This window comes from Nycticebus coucang, chromosome 16 (assembly GCF_027406575.1).
Source record: "Nycticebus coucang isolate mNycCou1 chromosome 16, mNycCou1.pri, whole genome shotgun sequence".
Lineage (NCBI taxonomy): Eukaryota > Metazoa > Chordata > Mammalia > Primates > Lorisidae > Nycticebus > Nycticebus coucang.
The window spans coordinates 76156496-76182888 of record NC_069795.1 but is presented as its reverse complement, the minus strand read 5'-3'; the positions used below and the strand labels follow the sequence as shown (position 1 = coordinate 76182888).

General features: G+C 50.7%; 1 protein-coding gene across 16 annotated transcripts in view; it reads left to right on the top strand.

Annotated features, from left to right (window-relative positions):
- The window catches only part of TNK2 (tyrosine kinase non receptor 2), a 45151-nt gene extending 27003 nt beyond the window's left edge, over window positions 1-18148 (top strand). For 5 of the 16 annotated variants that reach the window (XM_053565369.1, XM_053565367.1, XM_053565360.1 and 2 more), the window contains exons 5-17: window positions 2149-2301; window positions 2809-3086; window positions 5278-5404; window positions 5845-5991; window positions 6086-6180; window positions 11081-11275; window positions 12731-12822; window positions 13395-13439; window positions 13726-13830; window positions 14141-15489; window positions 15576-15671; window positions 15859-15986; window positions 17316-18148. In XM_053565369.1, the coding sequence (XP_053421344.1) occupies window positions 2149-2301; window positions 2809-3086; window positions 5278-5404; window positions 5845-5991; window positions 6086-6180; window positions 11081-11275; window positions 12731-12822; window positions 13395-13439; window positions 13726-13830; window positions 14141-15489; window positions 15576-15671; window positions 15859-15986; window positions 17316-17322 (2817 nt within the window). In that variant the 3' untranslated portion in view covers window positions 17323-18148. Of the gene's footprint in view, window positions 1-2148; window positions 2302-2808; window positions 3087-5277; window positions 5405-5844; window positions 5992-6085; window positions 6181-11080; window positions 11276-12730; window positions 12823-13394; window positions 13515-13725; window positions 13831-14140; window positions 15490-15575; window positions 15672-15858; window positions 15991-17315 lie in introns of those variants that run through there. The other 11 variants (XM_053565374.1, XM_053565363.1, XM_053565370.1 and 8 more) reach the window with 6 other exon arrangements.
- Window positions 18149-26393: the final 8245 nt, after the last annotated feature.

Sequence of the window (26393 nt, the reverse complement as noted above, 5' to 3'; positions counted from 1 at the left end):
CAATTTTTTTTTTTTTTTTTTGAGACAGAGTCTCGCTCTATGTCCTGAGTAGGGTGCCCTGGCATCATAGCTCACAGCAACCTCAAACTCCTGGACTCAAGCTATCCTCCTGCCTCACCCTCCTAAGTAACTGGCACTGTAGGCATCCACTACAGCTCCCAGTTAGTTTTCCTATTTTTAGTAGAGACAAGGTCTCACTCCTTTTTTTTTTTTTTTTTTGTAGAGACAGAGTCTCACTTTATGGCCCTCGGTAGAGTGCCATGGCATCACACAGCTCACAGCAACCTCCAACTCCTGGGCTTAAGCGATTCTCTTGCCTCAGCCTCCATAGTAGCTGGGACTACAGGCGCCCGCCACAACGCCCGGCTATTTTTTTTGGTTGCAGTTCAGCCGGGGCCAGGTTTGAACCCGCCACCCTCGGTATATGGGGCCGGCACCTTACTTGCTTTACCTACTGAGCCACAGGAGCCGCCCCTTTTTTTTTTTTTTTTTTTCCAAGACAGTCTCACTTTGTCGCCCTTGGTGGAGTGCTGTGGTGCCTTAGCTCACAGCAACCTCAAACTCTTGGGCTCAAGCAATTCTCTTGCCTCAGCCTCCTGAGTATCTGAGGCTACAGGCACCTGGCGATTTTTAGAGACAGGGTTTCACTCTTGCTCATGCTGGTCTCAAACCTGTGAGCTCAGGCAATCCATCTGCCTTGGCCTCCAGGGTGCTAGGATTACAGGTGTGAGCCACCATGCCCAGCTCAAGGTTTCACTTTTGCTTAAGCTGGTTTTGAACTCCTGAGCTCAACTGAGCCACTGTGCCGGCCTAAAGCATACGATTTTTTTTTTTTGAGACAGAGTCTCATTATGTTGCTGTCAGTAGAGTGCTGTGACATCACAGCTCACAGCAACCTCAAACTCTTGGGCTTGAGTGATTCTCTTGCCTCAGCCTCCCAAATAGCTGGGACTACAGGCTCCCACCACAATGCCAGGCTTGTTTTTTTTTTTTTCTCAGTTGTCATTGTTGTTTTAGCTGGCCCGGGTGGGTTTGCACCCGCCAGCCTCGGTGTGTGGGGCCGGCACCCTATCCACTGAGCTATGGGCACTGCCTAAAGCATACAATTTTTTTTTTTTTGAGACAGAGCCTCAAGCTGTCGCCCTCTGTAGAGTGCTGTGGCATCACAGCTCATAGCAACCTCCAACTCCTGGGCTCAAGTGATTCTCCTGCCTCCGCCTCCCAAGTAGCTGGGACCACAGGCACCTGCCCCAACGCCCGGCTATGTTTTGGTTGTTTGGCGGGCCTGGGCTGTATTCGAACCCGCCAGCTCAGGTGTATGTGGCTGGCGCCTTAGCCACTTTAGCCACAGGCACCCAGCCTGAAGCATACAATTTTTAAGTGACATTTTACATTTGCGCAGACCCATGGTCAGACCAGATTGTGAAGCATTTCCAGCACCGCAGAAGGTTCCCCTCTTGCCTCTTCCTCTCAGTATCCCCTCTTCCAAGAGGAGCCACTATTCTGACTTCTTGAGCAATAGATTAGTTTTTTGGCATTATATTTAAAGCATCTTCCTTTTATGCCAAAGCCACTTTTTTTTTAATTTTTATTTTATTATTGTATTTTTTTCTTTTAGTTTTTGGCTGGGGCTGGGTTTGAACCCACTACCTCCAGCATATGGGGACGGTGCCCTACTCCTTTGAGCCACAGGCACTGCCCCATTTTTTTTTTTTTTTTTGGGTTGGTGCAGTTTGGCTGGGGCTGGGTTCCAGCCTGCCACTCTTGGTATATGGGGGCGGCGCCCTACTCCTTTGAGCCATAGGCTCTGCCCCAAAACCACTTTTAATATTTTATTTTATTAATAACATTTTAATATTTTGTCATCACATTGGTCATCTTCTACCAGTATGATAATTGCTCTTTAACCTGGGAATTTCCCCAGAAGGGGGAGGCCTCACTGATGGCCCCCAGAAGCTAGCCAGCTCCCCTTTTCTAGTCATACCACATGCAGAATATGCCCAGGCACTGGTGACATGTCCACCCACCCAGATGAGAGATCTGAGGCAGGGCTCTTGGAGCTGAGTTGGAAGGAGGAGAAAGTTCTCTCTGTTCTGAGTGTTGGAGGCTGGACAAATCCTGACTCCTTGCAAATCCTGTTCTGGGCAGGTGAGTGTGGCTGTGAAGTGCCTGAAGCCCGATGTGCTGAGCCAGCCAGAGGCCATGGATGACTTCATTCGGGAGGTCAATGCCATGCACTCGCTGGACCACCGAAACCTCATTCGCCTTTATGGTGTGGTGCTCACACCACCCATGAAGATGGTGAGTGCTGTGGGTAGGCAGGGGCTTGGGCCCCTTCCCTGTGGGGCGAAGAGACGCGTGGGGACCTAGCTTGGTGCTGACTCTCTGGAGGCCACATTCATCCCTGGGCACGGCTGGTGCTCATTGGCAGAGTTGCACCCATGGGAGGACCTGGCCCTTGCATTTATTTTTTATTTTTTTATTTTTTGCAGTTTTTGACCAAGGCCAGGTTTGAACCTGCCACCTCTGGTATATGGGGCTGGCGTCCTATTCCTTTGAACCACAGGGACTGCCCCCACCTTGCATTTACTTTTTGGAGTTGCAGGGCTTTACCTCTTTGGATTGCTTCTCTCTGGGCTTTAGTTAACCACATTTCCTGGAGGGAGCAGCCTAGGAACTTGGAGGACTCTTACAGGTCCCCAGATGACAGGCCAGGCCTTCAGGAGAGGGACTGGCAGCCCCATGTGGGGTGCTGAGAAGGGCAGGGCTCATCCAGGCCTATTCCTCTCACCTCTTCCATGGCTTCAGGTAACAGAGCTGGCACCGCTGGGATCGTTGTTGGACCGGCTGCGTAAGCACCAGGGCCACTTCCTCCTGGGGACTCTGAGCCGCTACGCTGTGCAGGTGGCTGAGGGCATGGGCTACCTGGAGTCCAAGCGCTTTATTCACCGTGACCTGGCTGCCCGCAATCTCCTATTGGCTACCCGAGACCTAGTCAAGATTGGGGACTTTGGGCTGATGCGAGCACTGCCCCAGAACGATGACCATTACGTCATGCAGGAACATCGAAAGGTGCCCTTTGCCTGGTGAGGGGCAGGCGCTGCTGGCTCATGGGGCCTAGACCTCACCCTGGTCCCTGTAGACCCAGGCGTCAATGCTTCCGGGGTCTTCTCTACCTGCTGCAGCCCTTGGCTCTGCCTGGGTCTGCCCTTGTCTATTCTGGGTCTGGGGTGCCCTTCTTGTGTACCCATCTATTCACTCATCCATCCAGGACCTCCTGAGGGCCCATGTGCCAGGGTCAGGTTGGTCCTAGAAGGCACAGGGAGAAATGCTGTGGGGACCCGTACATCAGTGTGTTCTCAGTGGGACATTAAAAAGGCTTCCTGGCCACGTATGGTGGTTCATGTCTGTAATCCTAGCACTCTCAGAGGCAGGTGGATCACTTGAGCTCAAGGAGTTTGAGACCAGCCTGACCAAGAGCGAGACCCTGTCTCTACTAAAAAATAGAAAAAACTAGCTGGGCATCATGGTGGGCGCCTGTATTCCCAGCTACTTGGGAGGCTGAGGCAATAGGATCTCTTGAGCCCAAGAGTTTGAGGTTGCTGTCAGCTATGACACCATGGCACTCTACCCAGGGCACAGAGCGAGGCTCTGTCTCAAAAAGTATATATAAATAAAATTAAAAAAAAAAAAAAATTAAGGGGCAGCGCCTGTGGCTCAGCGGGTAGGGCGCCGGCCCCATATGCTGAGGGTGGCAGGTTCAAACCCAGCCCCGTCCAAACTGCAACAACAACAAAAAAATAGCTGGGCGTTGTGGCGGGCGCCTGTAGTCCCAGCTACTTGGGAGGCTGAGTCAAGAGAATCGCCTAAGATCGGTGTAACCTGGCTTATTGTACCCTCAATGAATCCCCAACAATAAAAAAATAAATAAATAAAATAAAAAAAGACAAAAAAAAAAAGAGAATTGCCTAAGCCCAAGGATTTGGAGGTTGCTGTGAGCTGTGTGACGCCACGGCACTCTACCGAGGGCGATAAGGTGAAACTCTGCCTCTACAAAAAAAAATTAAGAGAAGGCTCCCGGGAGGACATTATGTTAAAATCCTAAAATAATCAGGAGAAGTTAGCCAGGCAAAGCCTGGATGTGAAGTATGTGTTAGGTAGATCTAGTGGTAGGCATGGCCAGACCACATTGGGCCTCACAGACTGACCAGGGCTACTCACCTGTTCTTTGGGGTGCTAGCCCCTGTGCTGAGATGAGTGTGGTCCTCTGTACCAGAAGCACCGAAAAGAGAGTAGGAGGTAGGAGGGCTTGGTCCATCTCTGCTTGCCAGAGCTGTGGCTGTGGGCACCCCTTTAATCCAGGATGTGTGGTACCCTAATTAGTAACTGATGTTACTCCCAAGGTGATCACAGATCCTAGATTATGCCTGTTGCCCTAGAGTAATTCATAGCACCCTCTTTTATATTCAAGAACCCTGGTTTGGATGGTAAATTATAAGGTCACCATTTTGTGTATAGCCCCTTTAAGCAACCCTGTGAAGTGAGGAGGTCATGGTTCTCATTTAGCAGATGACCAACGTGAGGCTTAGAGATCTTGAGTGACTTTCCCTGGATCCCATCCTCTTTGAGCGGCAGTACCAACGCTTGAGTCCCACAAGAGATTCTTGATTTCATATCCAGGGTCCTGTCCTCTCTCTGCACCCCAGTCCATGCTGGGATGCCCCTTTTCTAGCCCGCTGCAGTGGTACTTCTCCCTCACCCAGGAGGGAGGCCCAGGGAGAAATGTGGGTATATTTGGGGTGAAGCCAGTGTGACTGTACCCATTTTGGTTTTTCCCCAGGTCCTGTCCAAATTTCCCACCCACACCTTCTATCTGAAAGGACCTAAATTTGAGGATCCTGCTCCAAATCTGGTAGTCATCCTCTTAGCACAGTTAGCAAGCAGCCTGTACTCTGATTGCCTGCCCCCTCCTGGAGCCTCTGACCTCTTTCCTTTTCCTGCTTTCCTAACTGGGAAATATCACGCTTCTCCTCCCACCCCAGGCTGCCTGTGAATGGGAGACTTGAGCATAGGTGATTTTTTTTCCCACATCTGTACATTGTACAGTCAAGAAGTCCCGCCCCTCCCTATCCACTTCATACCCCGTCTCTGGTACCTGTTGAGCCTGGCATATGTGGCAGCCACAAATGCTTGTTGAATGAGTATTTTACGTCCATCGGGGCTGTTGCATGTGTGGGTGCTCAAAGGGGCCTTCTCTTTGACCCCTTCCTCTTCCAGGTGTGCCCCTGAGAGCCTGAAGACACGTACCTTCTCCCATGCCAGCGACACCTGGATGTTTGGGGTAACATTGTGGGAGATGTTCACCTATGGCCAAGAGCCCTGGATTGGCCTCAATGGCAGTCAGGTGAGGGGCCTGGGAGATGTGCTTTAGGGGGGGTGTTAATTTGATCCCTGGTTCCCTCCCTGACCTTGTTGGAACTGGCTTTCATCAGGCCCCCTTTTCCTCCTGTACTCCATGTCTGCCTGGCCTCTTAGGGAGAGCTGAGCAAATAGAAGAGGCCGTGCCAGTGGGCCAGGGAGGGAAGAGCGGGGGCTGCCCTCATTCCTTTGTTCCCTCATCCCCTTGTCCTTGCCATGTCTACATACTCTGAGGCCCCAGACCTGGGAAGAAGGGTCAGAGGCTCCGGGAGCAGGCCCCTCCTTGACAGGCAGATCTTTCCTTTGGAGGAATGGCACTGTGGCCAGCAGCTTCAGCTATGGGATGGGCTGGAGGGAAGGTGGGGAGTGAAAAGCTGAGTGCTGTGCCAGTCCCCAAACTCTGCACGGCTCTCCACCCCACTTCAGATCTTGCATAAGATTGATAAGGAGGGAGAGCGGCTGCCCCGCCCCGAGGACTGCCCCCAGGACATCTACAATGTTATGGTCCAGTGCTGGGCTCACAAGCCAGAGGACAGACCCACATTTGTGGCCCTGCGAGACTTTCTACTGGAGGTAAGGGGCAGGTCTGCCCAGAGTAGCCAGGGTGTCCAAGCAAGGGGCTGTTCAGGGGTTAGTCCTGGGTGCAATGAACTGTTTCTGCCCCCAGGCCCAACCCACAGACATGCGGGCCCTTCAGGACTTCGAGGAACCAGATAAGCTGCACATCCAGATGAACGATGTCATCACTGTCATTGAGGGAAGGTAGGGGATACTTGGAACGACAGATTGGAGGGCCATGTGGACAGAGATCTCTTTTGCCTCCAGATTCCCATGGCCACACACAGGCTGGTAGTTGGGCCTGAGCACTGCAGTGTAAGGAGGGAAGATAGGCCTGTGTCAGTCTCTGAGTGCGTGGGGCTGAGGACATAGATGCTGCTGCTGAGATGGGCTTTTCCTTGCCAAGCTTCCCCTCTGGGCTCCACCCCTGGCTATGTGGATGGGGCCAGGCTTGCCGACCTCAGGGCTACAAAAGAGCTCTGTAACTCCAAACATACCTCCTCTGAGTCCCCCGCTTCTCTCCCTGTGTTCTCTCGGCATAGGACTCTTGACTGTCCACCTGGTGCCATTCAGTGTCCCCAGCAGCCTTCCCCCTGCCTGGGTGTCACCCTCTCTCAGCTGTCCCTTCTTCCCACTAAGCCCCACTCTTCCCTTCTAGGGCCTTCCTCCATCTTCTGCTTAGGTCCCAGTTCTGCTCCCCTGCTAGTCTCCCCTTGTAGGACCCTCTCTGTTCCTGCTCCCACCCCAGGCCCTCTTGAGTCACTGTCTCTTACCTGCAGCCCCAATGCTAGCTTCAACTCTTAGAGGCCCCACCCACTCGGCCCCACCTGCTGTTATCTGATCCCCAGGGTGTCTGAGGAACTAGTTGGGGCAGGGCAGGCTTCAAGTGCCTTTGGGGCAGGGGGTGAGTGTTGAGGAAGAAGAAGAGTGAAACAGAAGAAATTCCCTGTGCTGCCCACTCTGGCTCAGAACCAGGCAAGGATGGGGCATGGCTTGGGGTCTGCAGCTGATGGTTAAATCTCATGCCTCGTGGTGGGTGGGTGAGAGAAGAGAGCCACTGGGTCCGAGTTGGTGATAGAGCAGGCCTGGAACCCAGGCTGGCTATGTAGCATGGAGACCTTCACTGCTGTGGCCCCAACGCCTTTCCCAGATCAGAACTCCTTTGCCTTTGGTCCCAGGATCTGTGAACAAGAGGTGGCTCAGTGAGTAGGGCGCTGGCCCCATATGCCGAGGGTGGCGGGTTCAAACCCAGCCCCGGCCAAACTGCAACAACAACAACAAAAAAATAGCCGGGCGTTGTGGCGGGCGCCTGTAGTCCCAGCTGCTCGGGAGGCTGAGGCAAGAGAATCGCGTAAGCCCAAGAGTTAGAGGTTGCTGTGAGCTGTGTGACACCACGGCACTCTACCCGAGGGCAGTACAGTGAGACTGTCTCTACAAAAAAAAAAAAAAGAATTACATAGTAACAGGTTTCAGGGGTCAGCTATGGTTGGAGTTGGTGATGGTAGAAGAAAGCAGAAGGCTTTTAGGAAAGAGAAGTGGGCGACAGGAAGAAACACCTGTGGATTTGGAGCTAAGGGGCCAGGAAAGGGATTGTAGGCATGGTACTCAAGATTGTAGGCATGGTACTCAAGGAGGAGGATTAAGGGTGGGGGCTCTGTTGGAGGTACCTGGCAGGGCCTTAAGGTAGAATTCTGGGCCTATGACCTTTCCTACCTCAGGGAGCCAGAGAGCTTGGACCAGATCCCTCTTGTGTACCACCTGCAGTCCCCCTGGTCTTCACTCCACTTACCTTGCTCTCAGTGGGAACCATCTGCCAGCCAGTGTTCCCCAAGGGTGACTCAGGAGCCTGCTGTGTTTCTGGGGCATGTGTCTCCAGAGCTGGCACCTGAGGTCACCACTGGAGCAGGGCAGGCTGTGGGAAGGGCCCAGGGAGTGGCTCCTCTAGGGAGGGTTGTGAGTGCGCCTGCCCTGCCCTTCCGCCCTGGGCTCTGGTTAGCCCCAGCAGCTGGATCTGCTGCTGCCACCGTCACTGCCACTGCTTGGGCTGGCTGGGCTCCTGCGGGCCACTAGCCCTGACTTGGACCTCACTGCCTGCCCTGGGTCCCTGGAGCCATTCAGGAGGTGGGAGGTGAGAGGCAGGAGGCCACAACAGCCGGTGAGGCTTTGGGAGTGGGCCCTGGTGGAGACAGAGCTTTGACTCTGCCCCCTTGTTTTCTCAGTCCCTGAATATCTCTGTTTGTTTGGTGGACTCTGTTTCCATGTCTCTGGGTGGATGGGTTCTGTTGCGTGTCTGGGTTTGTGCGTGTGGGCTCTGTCGGTTCCTGCCTGGCTCTCACCTCCTTCCTTATCCACACTTTTCTCTTAGCCTTGCATCCATCTGACTGAAGCTGTCCCAGTCTTTCCTAGTCCAGAGTCTGGAAAGCCACTTGCCCCAGCTCTGACTGAGTCTGTAGTTTCAGTGCTTCTCAGGGTACCAGGTGGTGGGCAGAGAGAAGGCACCTAGCTATCCTAAGCCGAGCTTAGGAGGCCTTGTCTAGATGCAGAGAGATGCATAGTGACTGGTCTTTCCCAGAGGGTCTTATCGGAAGGGCGGGATGCCTGGCAGTACTTTTGTTCTATATACAGAACTGGCAAAGAGCAAGTTTTGAAATCCATTTGCAGGGCCTGGTGTGGCCCTGGAGCTGCTGCTTCCTATGGTAGGTCAGAGAGGGAGGAACAGGGTCTGGGTTATCCCCATCCAGAGACAAGGTAGGGGCAGGAGTTTTGAGCAGAATGTTTACCCATTGTTTGTTCTGCCATTTCTGGACTGCCTTGAGCCAGGACTGGAGCAAGGTGCTAAGATTTCCTCAGCTGGCCTTGGTTTTCCATCTTGCATGCCCAAGGGGCAGCAGGAAGTAGAAAGTCATGCTGGAAGTACTGGACCCTTTTCCTAGCCACCCCTCCCCCCAACTCCCCATCTGTCTGTGCTTCACTCACTATGAATGGCAAGCCTGGCCCTCCCATTGTTGTGGACACTCTGGCGAGTTCACGGTGGAAGGAGAGGGTGTGGCGAGAGCAGGCTGGATGGGAAGGGTCAGTCTCTCTTCCCTCCGGACTGCTGGCACCATGGCCCTGAGTCTCAAAGCAGGATATATGGGCTGTGAGATGACGCGTCGGCCGTCTTGGATGTTCTGTTTGAGCCTTGTTGGGAGAGAATGATGCTTCTGCGTGCACCTGGGTGCAGTCCCAAGGGGCTGTCCTTACATGCAATGCACTCCAGCTTTTCTTCCCCCAGTACCGAACATGTTTTTGAAACGTGGTGTCAGGACCCCCAGCAGCTGTAGGGGTTCTTGTCTTGGTTATGCCTGTAATAAGGGGAGGTGGCCTTGCTGTCCCTTTTCACCCTCAGGCTTGGGTCAAAAGGAGGCTTTTGTATGAGGAGCTGGACTGTCTTGGCCAAGGGAGGGGTGGAGGGTGAGGCCTCCTGCTGGACCTGGCCTTAGGCACGAGTCCACGCTACTGTGAAGTACATCTCCACTGGGCTGCAGTTCTCACCCAAGTTAATAAGCACCTCTGAGGAAGGGTAGAGAGCAGAGTCCAGCATCTGTCCAGAATGGCGAGAGCCAGCAGGGAGCCAGTGGGTGTTGGGGGCAAGTGGTGGCCAGGGTCTCTGGTGCTGGGCACTCTCCCCCAATGGACTGGCACAGGAGGCTGTGTGTGGTGAGCAGCCATTTCTTTGCTCCTTGGAATGGCCTTGCTATTTTCGGATGGGCCTTGTCCCTTCTTGGGGTGTTGTCCTCTCGTCTTCCTTCCCGCCCTGAAGGCAGGGTGGTAATCACAGAGTTGCTGTGTGTGGCATGGGGCCGGGCTGGGTGGCCTTGTTTATGAGGAGGCTGGGCTATGGGCAGTCCTACCTCTCACCTCCCTGGGGACTACTGTGCTTGTGGGGTTTGACCTTTGGTCCCTGGGAAAGGCTGTTGTTGAGGTCTCACTTCAGCCAGGCCTTGTCACCTCACGAGCAGTGAGTCCAAGTGCCCAGGCATGGCTGCTGCCTCCCCCATCCTCTCTCCTCTAACCTCTCTGGTCTGCTGTGTTTTGAGGGACCTTCTTTACATTTCTGGCTTTGGGGCAGGTGAAGGCGTGGGTTGACAGGGAGGGCAGGCACCTTGGTGCCACATATGCCTGCTATAGGAGCATGGGGCTGTCACTGCCTCTGCTGAGTCCAGATTCTTCCTGTGCCGTGAGGTACGAGCAATTCTAGCAGCAGATATAGGAGCCTCAGGACCTGTCAGAGCTTTTTCAGGCGCTAAAAGTATCCAGGGGAGAGCTCTGTTCTTTCTCAACCCCATCCCAGATCTGGCTTGGGCTACGCCAACAGAGGTCTTGTGTCTGAGGTCAGAGTGAGGGCCTACGGTCTGATCACTCTAGGAGTACTGAGTTCCCTCCTGGACCCCTTGTCTTAAGACCAGATAGAGCTCCTTCTGAAGAGGCAGTTAAGGTGGCAAGGGTAAGGCTCTCGCAGGCCTGCCAGAGGTGATGGAAGGCACTAGAGATACATGGAGTCGTGAAGAGGAGGCTAAGGTTGCCCTGAATGCTTCTAAACACTCGAAGGTCTGTGTAAGGGAAAAAGGGTGTAGTTGGTGGGCTTGGCCCAAATCCCAGTGCTAAAGCTCATGGTACTCTCTGGGGTCCCTGCAGCTCTTAAAACTCCCAGAACCTGGCTGATGAGTGAAATTAAGTAGCCAGCAGAGACTGGGGCCAGGCTTTGCTGGGTGGGTAGGAGGCAAGGTGGTCTTGGGAGAGGGGTTGTTAGCCTTGCAGACGTAACATGTGGTCTTGAGTCCTGAATCTGCTGTGATTTTTCTGGTAATCTGGCAAGTGGTGTTACTTGTTAGAACCTGCTTTTTTATTTGTAAACTCTAGGAAAAACTTCCTGACCCACCTAGTGAGCTTAGGGTAAGGCTGTGTGCAAACAGCCAGGCCCGTATGGAGGTTTGGGGGAGGAGGGCTGATGGCAGACCTCCTGGCCCCGAGGACTACCAAGGTGTCCAGGGCATGAGAAGAGTACCACTGCCTAGGCCATTTTACCAGGCCTGGTGCTCACTATGTCATCTCTGTTGGGCAGGGCTGAAAACTACTGGTGGCGTGGGCAGAACACGCGGACGCTGTGTGTGGGGCCCTTCCCTCGCAACGTGGTGACTTCCGTAGCTGGCTTGTCAGCCCAGGACATTAGCCAGCCCTTGCAGAATAGCTTCATCCACACGGGGCATGGCGACAGTGACCCCCGCCACTGCTGGGGCTTCCCCGACAGGATCGATGAGTGAGTACCTGGGCAGGGCCACCAATCCCCGCCGAGGCTTTGGGGCCTGAAGCCCCTCACTGTTCCCTGTGTGAGTTCTCAATGTTCTTGCCCTTTCTCTGGGTCTCCAGCCCCTACCCTGCCGGTCTTCCCTCCTGATTTCCCTGCACTGCCACTTGGTGGAGAGGCCTCCGGGACCAAAGCCGTAACCCCTCTTGGCATTTGGCCTAAGGAGAATGGTCAGGAACCAGAAAACAGTTGAGTGTCTCTTATGAGCACTGCATTTGAGTAGCAGTCTTTTCTTCACCTGCTGGTGGTGCCAGAGTCTGGGAGGTGTGAGGCTGCTGGCCTACATGGGAGTGAACTTGCTTCTCCGAACCAGGGGGCAGGACTCGGAGTCTGTAGGGAACTGCAGAGGTGATGTTAGGTAGCAGCTCAGGTACTGCCTCCTGCCCTGCACCTGCACATTACTCCGTGGAGCTCACTCTGTATCTGGCTGAGAGGGGATTGTAGTCTCCTTTAAGTAAAAGGACAAGGCCATTGAGGGCACCTGGGGAGGACACAGAGAAGAATTAGTCACTTCCTGGGAGCCCGAGCCCAGGGAGCCCTCTGGTAGCAACTTGGTGGCAGGCCTCCAGACCTCTGCTCGCTGCAGGGGGACTCCAGGCCCTTGACCTCTGCAGCCCTTTCTCCTGACTTCTGATACACATGGTCACCCTGGGAGGTGTGGCAAACAGTGCCTTCAACCCTCCATGTCTCATGCTCCAGAACCCCAAGCTGGGAGGGGTTACTCTATGTGTCTTGCCTCACAAGAGGCAAGGGCGAAGGCCTGAGAGAGAGAGTGCAGACACCTTCAGGAGGGGCAGCGCCCTCTGCCCTACTCCTGGCATGCCACGGCCAGCCCAGCCTCATTCCTCAGGGCTTTAATCAGCCTCAGTGACTAAGTTCCAGATACTGACAGTTGGCACAGGGGGTGAGGGTAAGTCGGGAGCAGGGCAGGTGGGCCATTCTCTTCCCCTCCTTCTGGCAGTGTGGCAGAAGGCTTCCTCCTGCCCTCCTGTCTGGGCAGCTGTAGCCCTGATGCCCCTGCTCCCAGGCTCTGCCATCACGCATGACAGGAGAACATGCCTGTAGGTGGCTGACTGGTGTGGGTTGGGGGTGCCATGGAGTTGGAGGGTATTGTGGTAGACTCTATAGTCCTAGAGTTTTCAGCTCTCCAGCATATTCTCTGGTGCAGCCTGGTCTCTGGAAGAGACATCAGGATCTACAGACTCCACTGTCTGTAGAGTCATGTACTCCAGACCCAAGTCCCTCACTTAGCTTCTTCCAGGATGAAGGGGCTTTGATGAGATGGTCCCCCTGGGTTTTATTTTCTGCCTGACCTCTGAGGATAGGCCCAACATTTTTGCCAGGTGTTCTCACTGCCTTCCCTCCTACACACTTCCCCTCCCATCTGACCTGGCTCTCTCCCCACAGGCTATATCTGGGAAACCCCATGGACCCTCCTGACCTGTTAAGTGTGGAACTGAGCACCTCCCAACCCACTCAGCATCTGGGAAGGGTGAAAAGTAAGAGCCCTCCCTCTCCTTGGCATCCCTTTTCATTGGCTCCCCAGCAGGGGGCACTGTGTGCTCAGTCCGTTCCCAACCTGCTGATCTGGGGACAGTTGGGTCAGGGCAGCAGGCAGAACAGCTGTGTCCCTGGCTCCAGCTGGGCGTGGGGTGGAAGACAGCAGGCGGCTGTATCCGCCGAGGTGGGCATCCTCAGGCCCGTCCTGCACCAGCCCCGCCTGCCATAGCTTCCCTCCTCCTTCCTTCCCCACTGGCCATGCTCAGGTCCTCCCTTTCCTCAGTTCCCCTAATCCTGTTCTCTCCAGAGCCAAAACCACCCCACAGGCTCTGTCTCAGCCAGGAGCCTTATCCATCTTCCGGATCCTATGCCCTGTTCCAGAACAGTTTCCCTTCCTGCCGCCCATTGCCTCGCATTTGCTGTTCAGTTTGTACCTTCGCTTGCCTCTATTCACTTCTCTCCCTCTCTCTCTTTCCCTCTCTCCAAACTCTGACCTCTTGTCTGGCTCTGTCCCCTCCTTCGTCCTCTGCCCTGCTTTGTCCCTTTCTTCTCCGCATGGCCTTTCTTGCAGGGGAGCCTCCACCTCGCCCACCTCAGCCTGCCATCTTCACTCAGAGTAAGTGGGGCTGCTCCTGGTGCCTTGGCCCCCGCCCCCACCCCCTCTCTTCTCTCACTTCTCCTCTCCTGGAAGGTACAGAGCCTGCAGGGTGGCTGGGTGGTGGCTGGGCAGGAGGGGACATGGTGTGTGCAGTGAGCTTTTTTCTGCTGATCTTGCCTATTAAGCTTCTCTTCTCCCACTGTGCCCAAGGCGCCTGGGCTCTGGACCAGATGTGGTCCTGGCACCTGTCTCGACCTCTCTCTTCCACTGCTTGGTCTTGTCTCACTCCCTTTTTGACCTGCAGAGCTGAGGCTGGGCTTTCATGGTGGTTGGTCTGGAGCCCTGTCCCCTCCAAGGATGGCTCCTGTGGCCTTTGATGGTGGGAGTCTGCCCCATGCCTGCACTAATGGTGTGTGGTAATGGGAGTGGAGAGGGATTTACTAACCAGGGCCCAGGAGGAGGGGTATGTGGGGTCTTGTGTTGGTGCAGACAGGCAGAGTGGGGTGCTGCTTGCTTTAGCTCAGGTGGAGGCAGAGGGTTCACCAGCCCACATGGAGGGCTGACAGTGAGCAGAGTCGGTGTGCCCTGAGAATGCTGACAGCCCAGGGCTAACCTCTAGGGGAACTGGCCATGGAGAATTACTGGGGATATTGGCCTCTTTCCCACATCTCACTGCCCTGTGCCCTGCCTGACTATTGGGGTCTCCCTTTCCAACACAGAACCAACCTATGACCCTGTGAGTGAGGACCAAGACTCCCTGTCCAGCGACTTTAAGAGGCTAGGCCTGCGGAAGCCAGGCCTGCCCCGAGGGCTGTGGCTAGTGAAGCCCTCAGCCCGAGTGCCAGGCACCAAGTCAGGCCGCAGCAGTGGGGCTGAGGTCACCCTCATCGACTTTGGTGAAGAGCCTGTGGTCCCGGCTCCACGGCCCTGTGCACCCTCCCTGGCACAGCTGGCCATGGACGCCTGCTCCTTGCTGGACAAGACCCCTCCACAGAGTCCCACACGGGCACTGCCTCGACCCCTGCACCCCACGCCCGTGGTGGATTGGGACGCACGCCCGCTGCCCCCACCCCCTGCCTATGATGATGTGGCTCAGGATGAGGATGACTTTGAAGTCTGCTCCATCAATAGCACCCTAGTGGGTGCAGCGGTCTCCGCTGGGCTCTGCCAAGGCGAGACCAATTATGCCTTTGTGCCTGAGCAGGCACGGCTGCCCCCTCCCCTGGAGGACAACCTGTTCCTCCGCACCCAGGGAGGAAGTAAGCCACCCAGTTCCGCTCAGACCACAGAGGTCTTCCAGGCCCTGCAGCAGGAGTGCATGCGCCAGCTGCAGGTTCCAGCTGGCCCACTGGCCCCCTCACCAGGCCCAGCTGGCGATGACAAGCCCCAGGTGCCTCCCCGGGTACCTATCCCCCCTCGGCCTACACGCCCACATGCTGAGCTGTCTCCAGCCACCTCAGGCGAGGAGGAGATGGGTCGATGGCCTGGACCTGCCTCCCCTCCCCGGGTGCCTCCTCGGGAGCCCCTGTCCCCTCAAGGCTCGAGGACCCCCAGTCCCCTGGTGCCATCTGGCAGCTCCCCGTTGCCACCACGGCTTTCAAGCTCACCTGGAAAGACCATGCCTACCACTCAGAGCTTCGCCTCAGACCCCAAGTATGCCACACCCCAGGTGATACAGGCACCTGGCCCACGGGCTGGGCCCTGCATCCTGCCCATTGTTCGGGACGGCAAGAAGGTCAGCAACACCCACTACTACCTGCTGCCTGAGCGCCCGCCCTACCTGGAGCGTTACCAGCGCTTCCTGCAGGAGGCCCAGAGGCCTGTGGAGCCGGCACCCATGCCTACACCCCTGCTGCTGCCGCCCCCCAGCACCCCAGCCCCTGCCGCCCCCACTGCCACTGTCCGACCGATGCCCCAGGCTGCCTCAGACCCCAAAGCCAATGTCTCCAGCAACAATAGCAATCCAGGGCCCCGGCCACTGGCCTTGAGGGCCACTGCTCGACTGCTGCAGAGGGGCTGCCCTGGGGATGGGGCAGAGGCTGGGCGCCCCTCAGATAAGATCCAGACGGTGAGCCCCAGGCCTGGCCTCAGCGAGGAGGGGTGGGGGGTAGGGCAGTGGCAGAGTGACACTGACTGGTGGGTGGGTGTGCCCAGCTGCAGGCCATGGTGCATGGGGTGACCACAGAGGAGTGCCAGGCAGCCTTGCAGAGCCACGGCTGGAGTGTGCAGAGGGCTGCTCAGTATCTGAAGGTACTACCACCTGCCTGCCTGCCCTGGTGTTCATGGACCCTGAAGACCAGTCGTACTGCTCCCGACCTGCCACCCCTTCCTCTCCTGTCCTGCCTCTCTGCTGCCCCTGCCCCTGCCCCTGCCCTGGGTGTGGTGCTGTCCTCCCCTCCCCCCACATCATGTGCATGGCACAACCCTCTGCCCCCAGGTGGAGCAACTCTTTGGGCTGGGTCTGCGGCCAAGGGGGGAATGCCACAAAGTGCTAGAGATGTTCGACTGGAACCTGGAGCAAGCTGGCTGCCACCTTTTGGGCTCCTGTGGCCCTGCCCACCACAAGTGAGTGAGGGCCATACTCTTGCCCCCATCCCACTAGAATAGAGCCCGTACCTCACAGGTCATTCAACGCCAAAAGACATAGGCCTCTCCAGCTGGGGGGAGAGTAGGATTAACCCAGGCCCCAGGAAGCAGGCAGTTGAAAACAGTTTCTCCAAAATGAATTCATTTAGATTTTTAGCCACATAGTTTTCAGATGAACTGAGAAATAAAAAGGAACTAGAAGCTCTCTGGTTGGGGATTTGCTTTCTCCATACCCACAGCAACCCTGAGTGGCTCTAGGGAGCAGCACTTTAGGACTCGGTTTAAACAAATATTTTTCTTTTTTTCATATTTCTGTTGAAAGTAATGTTTAAAATTACAATGCCTTTTAAAGGAATATCCAACAACAACAAAAATTTATTGGGCAGTGCCTGTGGCTCAAAGGAGTAGGGCGCTGACCCCATATGCCGGAGGTGGTGGGTTCAAACCCAGCCTTGGCCAAAACTGGAAAAAAAAAAAAAAATTTATTACATCCTTCCAGTAAAAGGTTTTATAGCAAAATACATAGCTATATGTAGTATAACAAAATATGTAGATATATAAATAAATACAGATACTTTTGTTGGTTGAGATGAGTTACAACTGTATTGTCCAGTCTGATCTCAAGCTCCTGGCCTTAAGTGATTCTCCTGCCTCAGCTTCCCAGAGTACTGAGATTACAGGCGTGAGCCACTGCTCCTGGCCTAGATTGGTTTTTTAAAATATAGTTAGTTAAATAATATACTTTATATTTTATATAAATATTTATATGAAACATCAAGTCAAAACATAGTAAAACATAGATGGTGGAGGTGCTGGTAGAATGTAGGGGTTAAGACTTGTCAGACAGAATTAGAACCAGCCTTTGCTGTCAACAGCAGTACACTCAGGTTTCTCATCTGTAAAGGTATAAACAGTAGTGCCTGCCTCATAGAATCGATGTATCTGCTGTGTGTGTTACCAAATGTCTGGCATACAGGACACAACCCTAAGTGTTAAGATATTTGTTAGACATTATTTCTTGTTTATTCTTATTTATTTGTATCCAATTAAGCTTGGGCTTTATTGTCCCCGTCCTCTTTAGGTACTCTTAATACATAATAGTGCTGTTCTCAATTAATTTATTCATAGTTGATTAAAGAAAAAAGACACACCAGGGTGGTAAGTTCCAAACTTATTGCTTGGAACTACCAGTTTTCTCCTGATGCGCCGAAGAGGCAGTGACTCCTTTGGTCCTCTGATGCTCACTCACTCTGGACTTCCCATAATCTGTTTAATGGAGGGACTCTATGGTTGCTTCCCATCCTTTAGGCGCTGAGATACATCTGCAGAGCCAGAGGACCTTCCCTGAAAGAATCACTTGAGCTTGTCCATCTGCCAACGGTGGGGAGATGCCCCCATCTAGGCCTGGAGGACCTGCTGCCACTTCTGCTCCCGTGGACAGAAAGAGGCTGAGGCAGCAAGAGGCTGGAGCCCTGCCTTGCCTGTCCCTCCAATACCCAGTGTTGCCCCTGCACACTTTGGTTCAGCCCTTGGTACCCAGCCACATTGTGGGAAGGAGCCCTATGAAGGCAGGTCTGGGCTGCCCTGGTAGGCCCTGCACGTGACCTGCCTCTGGGCTCTAGGCCTTGGCCGGGCCTGTGGCTGGAATTATGCCCCCAGACCCTGCCCAGGGGACCAGACTGAGAGGAAACCAGGCTTGACCTAGGCAAGGAGGATGTGTTTGCCACAGAGAAAGGTGGGCCAGCACCCAGCAGGCCCTCCTCAGGGCTGGGCCCTTTTCAAGGAGACCCTGGCAGGCAGTTGGGGGTATTGGATAGAATGTGACTTGTGGCCTTGCTGTGGACATGTTATGGGATTTGGCTGGTCTTAGAATCTTGTGCCTGGAAATAGCCTGAGGTGGCTCAGGAAGCAGGGATAGGGTGCCAGACCATTCTCTGGCAGGGACCAGGGCCCAAGGCCCCAGGGTTGGAAGGAGACCAAAGGGGCAGGTGCCCTGGAGGCATGTCCGTGCTTCCTCTTTGACCCCAGCTCTTCCCCTGTGCCGTTCTGTGTTTTTCCACCAGCCTCTTGCCCAAGTTGCTACCCCATCTATCAGTACCTGCTTCTTCCAAACAAATAAAGTTAGTTTCTATTTTATGTTACTTATTTGTGCCTGCCTATTTCTTTGCCTGTTGGGTCCACAAGCTGGAGGACCCAAGGCTTCCCAGGCCACCGTGGTCTGTTCAGGATAGCAGGCCTTGTAGCACCACCTGTAGACAGAGGGAAGAAGTGCAGGCCTGGGAGAACCTGAGGAGTCTCCCCTTAGGCTGGCCGAGGAACCATAGTGCCTGCCTAGTCTGTCGCTCACAGCCCCTGTACTTTTGCTCCATGAGTTTCAGCAAGACCGGATATGCTGCAGGAGAGTAGGAAACTCAGCTACCTAGAGCTAAGTCAGGAATGCTAGTAGTAGGGAAGACTTCAGTAAGTATATTAATTTTGTTTTTCTGAATAATACATTCACATGGTTCAAAGTTCAAAAGGCACTAAAAAGAGTGCAGTGCTTGGCCCCAGCTGCCCACCTACCCTCCCCAGAGGCTGCCTTTTCTGTCCGTCCCTATGTAGTCCTTGTGTTTTTTTTTTTTTTTTTTTTAACTTAACCGTATTTTAAAGAATTCCATGGCAATACTGGAAGAGCTTCCCCATTCATGGAGGTACCGTAATCTACTTAACAAACTTCCTCTTGATGAAGGATTGTTCTGGTAATTGGAAGGATGAGCTCCCAGTGGTGGGACTCCTGGGTCACAGGGTACGTGCAATAATAGTACATGTTTCTGAATTGTCCTCAATAGAGGAAGTAGTTCCAGTTGTCATACCAGCAATGTGTGTGAGCTTTCCATGTGTTAGAGAGCTTTCTGATTTTTGCCAGACTGGTGAAAAATAGTGTTTCTATAGTTTTAATTTGCATTTCTCTTATGTATGAATAAACTTTTAAAAGATAAGTTGAGCCATTTGTATTTTCTTTCTTATGAATTGCCTACTAATATCCTTGGCCTTAGATTATTATTTCTTTTCTTTTATCTTTTTTTTTTTTTTTGCAGTTTTTGGCTGGGGCTGGGTTTGGCCCTGCCGCCTCCAGCATATGGGGCTGGCACTCTACTCCTTTGAGCCACAGGCACTGCCCTCTTTTATCTTTTTATTTATTTATTTATTTACTTGAGACAGTCTCATTATTTTGCCCTTGGTAGAGTGCCATGGCATCACAGCTCACAGCAACCTCCAACTCTTGGGCTTAAGCGATTCTCTCCCCTCAGCCTCCCAAGTAGCTGGGACTACAGGTACCTGCTGTGATGCCCGGCTATTTTGTTGTTGTTGTGGTGGTGGTGGTGGTTGTCATTGTTTAGCTGGCCTGAGCCAGGTTCAAACCTGCCACTCTTGGTGCATGTGTCCGGTGCTGTAACCACTGTGCTACAGGCCCTGAGCCTATCTTTTTAAAATTTTTAATTATTATGGATACATAATATTTGTATATACTTACAGGGTACACATGATGTTTTGGTACAGGCACACAAGGTGAATTAATCAAATTAGGGTAATTGAGGTATCCATTACCTCAGGAATTTATTTTATTTTTATTAGGAACATTCCAATTCCAGTCTTTTAGTTATTTTAAAGTATACCCTAACTTATGTTTGCTTATACTCACTTTGTTGTGCTATCAAATATTATTCATTTTATATTTTAGCACCCATTAACCATCTCCACTGTATTCCCCCTCCCCACTACCTTCCCAGCTTCTTGCAATCATTCTACTCTTGTCTCCATGAGATCAATTTTTTTGTTGTTGTTGTTTGTTTGTTTTTGAGACAGAGTCTCACTATGTTGCCCTCGGTAGAGTTCTGTGGTATCACAGCTCACAGCAACCTCAAAGTCATGGGCTTAAGCAATTCTTTTGCCTCAGCCTCCCAAGTAGCTGGGACTACAGGCGCCTGCCCCAACGTCCAGCTATTTTTTTGGTAGCAGTTGTCACTATTGTTTGGCAGGCCTGTGCCGGGCTGGAATCCGCCAGCCTTGGTGCATGTGGCTGGCACCCTACTCACTGAGCTATGGGTGCCGAGTGGGGATCAATTGTTTTTAATGTTTAGCTCCCACATAGGAGTGGCAGCATGTGAGATTTGTCCTGTGCTTGGCTTATTTCACTTAACCTAACGTTCTCCATTTCTATCCGTGTTGTGGCAATTGGCAGGATTTCATTCTTTTTTGTGGCTATATAGTACTCCACTATGTCTGTGTACCACAATTTCTTTATGCATTCATCCATTGATGCACACTTAGGTTGATCTCAAGTCTTGACTATTGTGATAGTCAAGACTTGAGATCTTGCAGTATCTGCAGGATACTGCAAGATGCTGCAGTAAACATGGGAATGCAGTTATCCTTTCAATATACGGAATTCCTCTGTGGATATATACCAGCAGTGGGATTGCTGGGTCATATGGTAGCTCTATTTTTAGTTTTTTTATTTTTTATTTTCTGGAGTTACAGTCTCACTATGTCATCCTCAGTGGAGTGCTGTGGCGTCACAGCTCACAGCAACCTCAAACTCTTGGGCTCAAGCACTTCTCTTGCCTCAGCCTCCCAAGTAGCTGGGATTACAGGCACCCGCCACAACTCCCGGCTATTTTTTGGTTGCAGTTCTCGTTGTTTGACAGGCCTGGGCTGGGTTCGAACCTGCCAGCTCCAGTGTATGTGGCTGGCACCCTAGCCGCTGAGCTATAGGTACCAAGCCTATTTTTAGTTTTTTGAAGAACCTTTATACTATTCTCCATAGTAGTTGTATTAATTTACATTCCCTCCAACAGTGTTTGAGAGTTCCCTTTTCTCTACATGCTTGCCAGCATTCGTGATTATCTTTTTGATAAAATCCATTTAACTGGGGTGAGATGATGCCTTGTGAAATGATTTGCATTTCTCTGATGACTAATGAGGTTGAACATTTGTTCTTATATCTGTTGTCCATTTGTATGTCTTCTTTTGAGAAATACCTCTTCAGATCCTTTGGCCATTTATTTATTTTTTTAAGACAAAGTCTCACTTTGTTGCCCTTGGTAGAGTGCTGTGGTGTCACAGCTCACAGCAACCTCAAACTCTTGGGCTTAAGCGATTCTCTTGCCTCAGCCTCCCAAGTAGCTGGGACTACTAGCGCCTGCCACAATGCCTGGCTATTTTTTGTTGCTGTTGTCACTGTTGTTTAGCAGGCCCAGACTAGGTTTGAATTCGCCAGCTTCAGTGTATGTGGCCAGCATCCTAACCACTGAGCACAGGCACTGAGTCCCTTTGCTTATTTTTAAATCAGATTATTTGATTTTTTCTTATTGAATTATTGGAGCTTCTTATGTATTCTATAAGTTTTTTTTTTTTTTGAGACAGCGTTTCACTTTGTGGCCCTGTGTAGATTGCCATGGCGTCATTGTCCACAGCAACCTTAAACTCTTGGGCTCAAGTGATTCTCTTGCCTCAGCCTCCCAAGTAGCTGGGACTACAGGCACCCACCACAACACCTGGCTATTTTTTAGAGATGGGGTCTTCCTCTTGCTCAGGCTGGTCTTGAACCCATTAAGGGTTCAAGCTCAGGCAGTCCACCTGCTCAGCCTCCCAGAGTGTTAGGATTATAGGTGTGAGCCACTGCACCCGGGCTCATTCTGTAAGTTATTAATTTGTTGTCAGATGGGCACTTTCCAAATATTTTCTCCCATTCAGGGGGTTGTCTCATCCTTTGTTGATTGCTTCCTTTGCTATACAGACGCTTTTTAGCTTGGTGTGATCACATTTGTCTAATTTTGCTTTGGTTGCCTGTGCTTGGGGGTATTACTCAAGAAGTCCTTGTTCAGGGCGGTGCCCATAGCTCAGTGGGTAGGGCACCAGCCACATGCACCAGGGCTGGTGGGTTCAAACCCAGCCTGGGCCTGCTAAAAAGAGCAGAAAAAATAACTGGGTGTTGTGGTGGGTGCCTGTAGTCCCAGCTACTTGGGAGGCTGAGGCAAGAGAATTGCTTAAGCCCAAGAGTTTGAGATTGTCGTGAGCTGTGATGCCATGGGACTCTACTGAGGGCAACACAGTGAGACTCTGTCTCAAAAAAAAAAAAAAAAATTCCTTGTTCAGACCAAGGTCCTAAACTATGATCCCAATGTTTTCTTTAGTAAGTAGTCTCATAGTTTCAGGTTTCTTTAATCCATTTTGATTTGATTTTTTACATATGGTGAGAGTAAGGGTCTGGTTTCCTTGTGCATATCAATATCCAATTTTCCAGCACCATTTATTGAAGAAGCTGTTCCTTTCCCACTGTGCTTTTCTTGGCACTTTTTTTTATTTTTTTTGGCAGTTTTTGGCTAGGGCCAGGTTTGAACCCGCCACCTCTGTTATATGGGGTCGGTGCCCTACTCATTTGAGCCACAGGTGCTGCCCATTCTTGGCACTTTTGTTGAAGATAAGTTCACTATAGATCTGTGGATTTATTTCTGGATTTTCTATTCTGTTCCATTGGTTGATGAGTCAATTTCTTATGCCAATACCATGTTGTTTTAGTTACTACAGCTCTATAAAGTAATTTGAAGTCAAATAATGTGATTCCTCCAGTTTTGTTCTTTTTGCTCAGGATGGCTTTTGTTATTCTGGGTCTTTTGTGGTTCCATAATACATTTTAGAATTGTTTTTTCTATTTCTCTGAGAAATGTCATTGGTATTTTGATGTCGATTGCAATGAATCTATGGATTATTTTAGTTAGTATGAACATTTAACAATATTAATTCTTCTAGTCCACAAGCATGGAATATCTTTTCATTTTTTGTGTGTGTTCTCTTCAATTTCTTTCTTTTTTTTGAGAGAGAGCCTCAAGCTGTCACCCTGGGTAGAGTGCCGTGGCATCACAGCTCAAAGCAACCTCTAACTCCTGGGCTTAAGCGATTCTCCTGCCTCCGCCTCCCAAGTAGCTGGGGCTACAGGCGCCTGCTACAATGCCCAGCTATTTTTTTTGGTTGCAGCCGTCGTTGTTTGGCAGGCCTGGGCTGGATTCCAACCCACCAGCTCAAGTGTATGTGGCTGATGCCTTAGCTGCTTGAGCCACAAGTGCCGAGCCTCAGTTTCTTTCATTAATGTTTTATAGTTTTTATTATAGAGATCTTTCACTTCTTTGGCTAAGTTTATTTATAGGCATTTTATTTTATTTTGAATCTATTGTAAATGGAACTACTTTTTGGTTTCTTTTCTATATTGTTTTCGGCATATGCCAAATGCTGCTGATTTTTTCGTGCATTGATTTTGTAGTCTGCAAATTTACTGAATTTTTTTTTTTTTTTTTTGAGACAGAGTCTCACTTTATCGCCCTCAGTAGTGTGCTATGGCATCACACAGCTCACAGCAACCTCCAGCTTCTGGACTTAGGTGATTCTCTTGCCTTAGCCTCCCAAGTATCTGGGACTACAGGCGCCCGCCACAACACCCGGCTATTTTTATGTTACAGTTTGGCTGGGGCTGGGTTTGAACCCACCACCCTTGGTACATGGAGCTGGCACCCTACTCACTGAGCCACAGGCGCCGCCCTGAATTTGTTTATCAATTCTAATAGTTTTTTTTTTTTGTAGAGTCTTTAGGTTTCTGTACATCAGTTATTTCCAACTAGTGTGCCATGAGAGAATCTATGGTGTGCTGTGAAAATTTTTAAAATCATCACTTAAATTATTTTTGAAAGAAGTTCAGGGCCAGGTGAGGTGGCTCACAACTATTATCCTAGCACTCTGGCAGGCTGAGGTGGATTTCTTGAGCTGAGAAGTTTGAAACCAGCCTGAGCAAAAGCAGAAACCCTGTCTGTATTAAAAACAAAAAAATTAGCCAGGTGGCTTGGCAGGTGCCCATAGTCCCAGATACTCAGGAGACTGAGGCCAGAAGATAGCTTTGAGCTCAAGAGTTTGAGGTTGCTGTGAGCTCTGATGTTGCCCATGGCACTAGTACTTAACTGCAGGGAGACAGAATGAAACTATCTCAAAAAAAGTTCAAAGCACAATAAATACATTCTTTTTTTTTTACTTTTTTTTAATCAACATGATTTCAGTGTGCTACGGAAATTTAACTATAAGTTCAAGTGTGCCATGGGATAAAAAAGGTTGAGAAACACTGTTCTAGATAATATTGTCTGCAAAGATAATTTGATTTCTTCCTTTCCAATTTGGATACCTTTTGTTTCTTTTGTCTGATTGCTCTAGCAAGAAATTCCTAGTGTTACTATGTTCAGTAACAGTGGTGAAAGTGGGCATCCCTGTCTTGTTTCAGATCTGAGGTGAAAGGCTCCATTCAGTATGATACTAGTTGTGGATCTATTATGTATGGCTTTTATTGTGTTGAAATAAGTTCCTTCTGTAACCAAATTTTTGAGAATGTTTATCATGAAGGGATGTTGAATTTTATCAAATGCTTTTCAGCCTCAATTGCAATGATCATATGGTTTTTGTCCTTCATTCTGTTGATATGATGTATCACATTGATTGATTTGCTTATGTTGAACCATCCTTGCATTCCTGTTATGAATCCCACTTGATTGTGATGAATTATCTTTTTAATGTGTTGCTAAATTCAGTTTGCTAGTTTTGTTGAGAATTTTTGCATGTATGTTCATCAGATTAATGAACTTGACCTTAGATTATTACTTGGTTTCTCACTGTTTTTTGTTTTTTGTTTTTTTTTTTTTTGTAGAGACAGAGTTTCACTTTATGGCCCTCGGTAGAGTGCCATGGCATCACACAGCTCACAGCAACCTCCAACTCCTGGGCTTAAGCAATTCTCTTGCCTCAGCCTCCCGAGTAGCTGGGAATACAGGCGCCTGCCACAATGCCCAGCTATTTTTTTTGTTGCAGTTCGGCCCGGGCCGGGTTTGAACCCACCACCCTCGGTATATGGGGCCGGCGCCTTACTGACTGAGCCACAGGCGCCGCCCGGTTTCTCACTGTTTTTTAGGAAATTACTAGATCAAGGAAACTATCTCTTTGGATTTCACATATTATCATGTAAACTGTAGGAAAAGAGGTAAATCATAAGAAAACAGGCTGATGTGGCTTGAGTTTATTATTTTCTTTTATTTATTTTTGAGACAGTCTCACTTGTGTTGCCCTCAGTAGAGCATTGTGGTGTCACAGCTCACAGCAACCTCAAACTCTTGGGCTTAAGCGATTCTCTTGCCTTAACCTCCCAAGTAGCTGGGACTACAGGCATCCGCCACAATGCCCAGCTAATTTTTTGTTGTAGTTGTCATTGTTGTTTGGCAGGCCTGAGCTGGGTTCAAACCTGCCAGCCTCGGTGTATATGGTCGGCACCCTACCACTGAGCTATGGGCACTGAGCCAGATGGCTTGAGTTTATTAAAAACAAAACACAGGCTGGCTGGGCGTAGTGGCTCATGCCTGTAATCCTAGCACTCTGGGAGGCTGAGGTGGTGGATTGCTTGAGCTCAGGAGTTCAAGCCCAGCCTGAGCAAAAACTAGATCCCATCTCTACTAAAAATAGAAAAACTAAGGCCAAGAGTTGGAGGTTGCAAGGTTGCTGTGGGCTATGAAGCCATGACAGTCTACCCAGGATGATAACTTAAGACTCGGTCTCAAAAAAAAAAAACAAAAACAAAACACAGGCCATTCATGATGGACCTGGGCCACTCTTTGTGTCTGTACTCTGGGGTGGCCAACGTGGTGGGCCCTAAGACTAGGAAGTCCTGAGGCCCAGCAGATCTGTGTACTGTTTGTAGAGGCAGGAATTAAATTATTTTAACTGCAATTTAAAAACTACTAAAATTTTTAGTCAAATATATCATAAAATGGAAGCAAGTTATATTAAGTGAATTTTTTAAAATTGTTTTTTGGAGATAGAATCTCATTGTGTCACCCTCAGTAAAGTGCTATGGCATCATACCTCACAGCAACCTCAAACTCTTGGGCTCCAGCGATCCTCCTGCCTCAGCCTCCCAAGTAGCTGGGACTATAGGCATCCACCACAATGTCTGGTTAGTTTTTCTATTTGTAGTAGAGACTGGATTGAACTCTTAAGCTCAGGCAATCCACCTGCCTCAGCCTCACAGAGTGTTAGGATTACAGATGTGAGCTACCACATCCAGCCTGAGTGTTGAAAATTGCTTTCAGATCAGGATTCCATCCTCAGCTCTGTTTCATGTTGGAAAAGTTATTTAACCTTTCTGAGCCTATAAACTGGGAGAGTGAGTACTGTTTTATAGAAGGGTTGTGAGGACTAACTGAAGTTGCAATGGTTAAATACTTTGCCTAGCGCATTAGTACTCCCTACACTGTAAGCATAACTTTTATTTCTTCATATTCCTGCCTGTTTCTATCAATCAGCAGCTTACATCATACACTG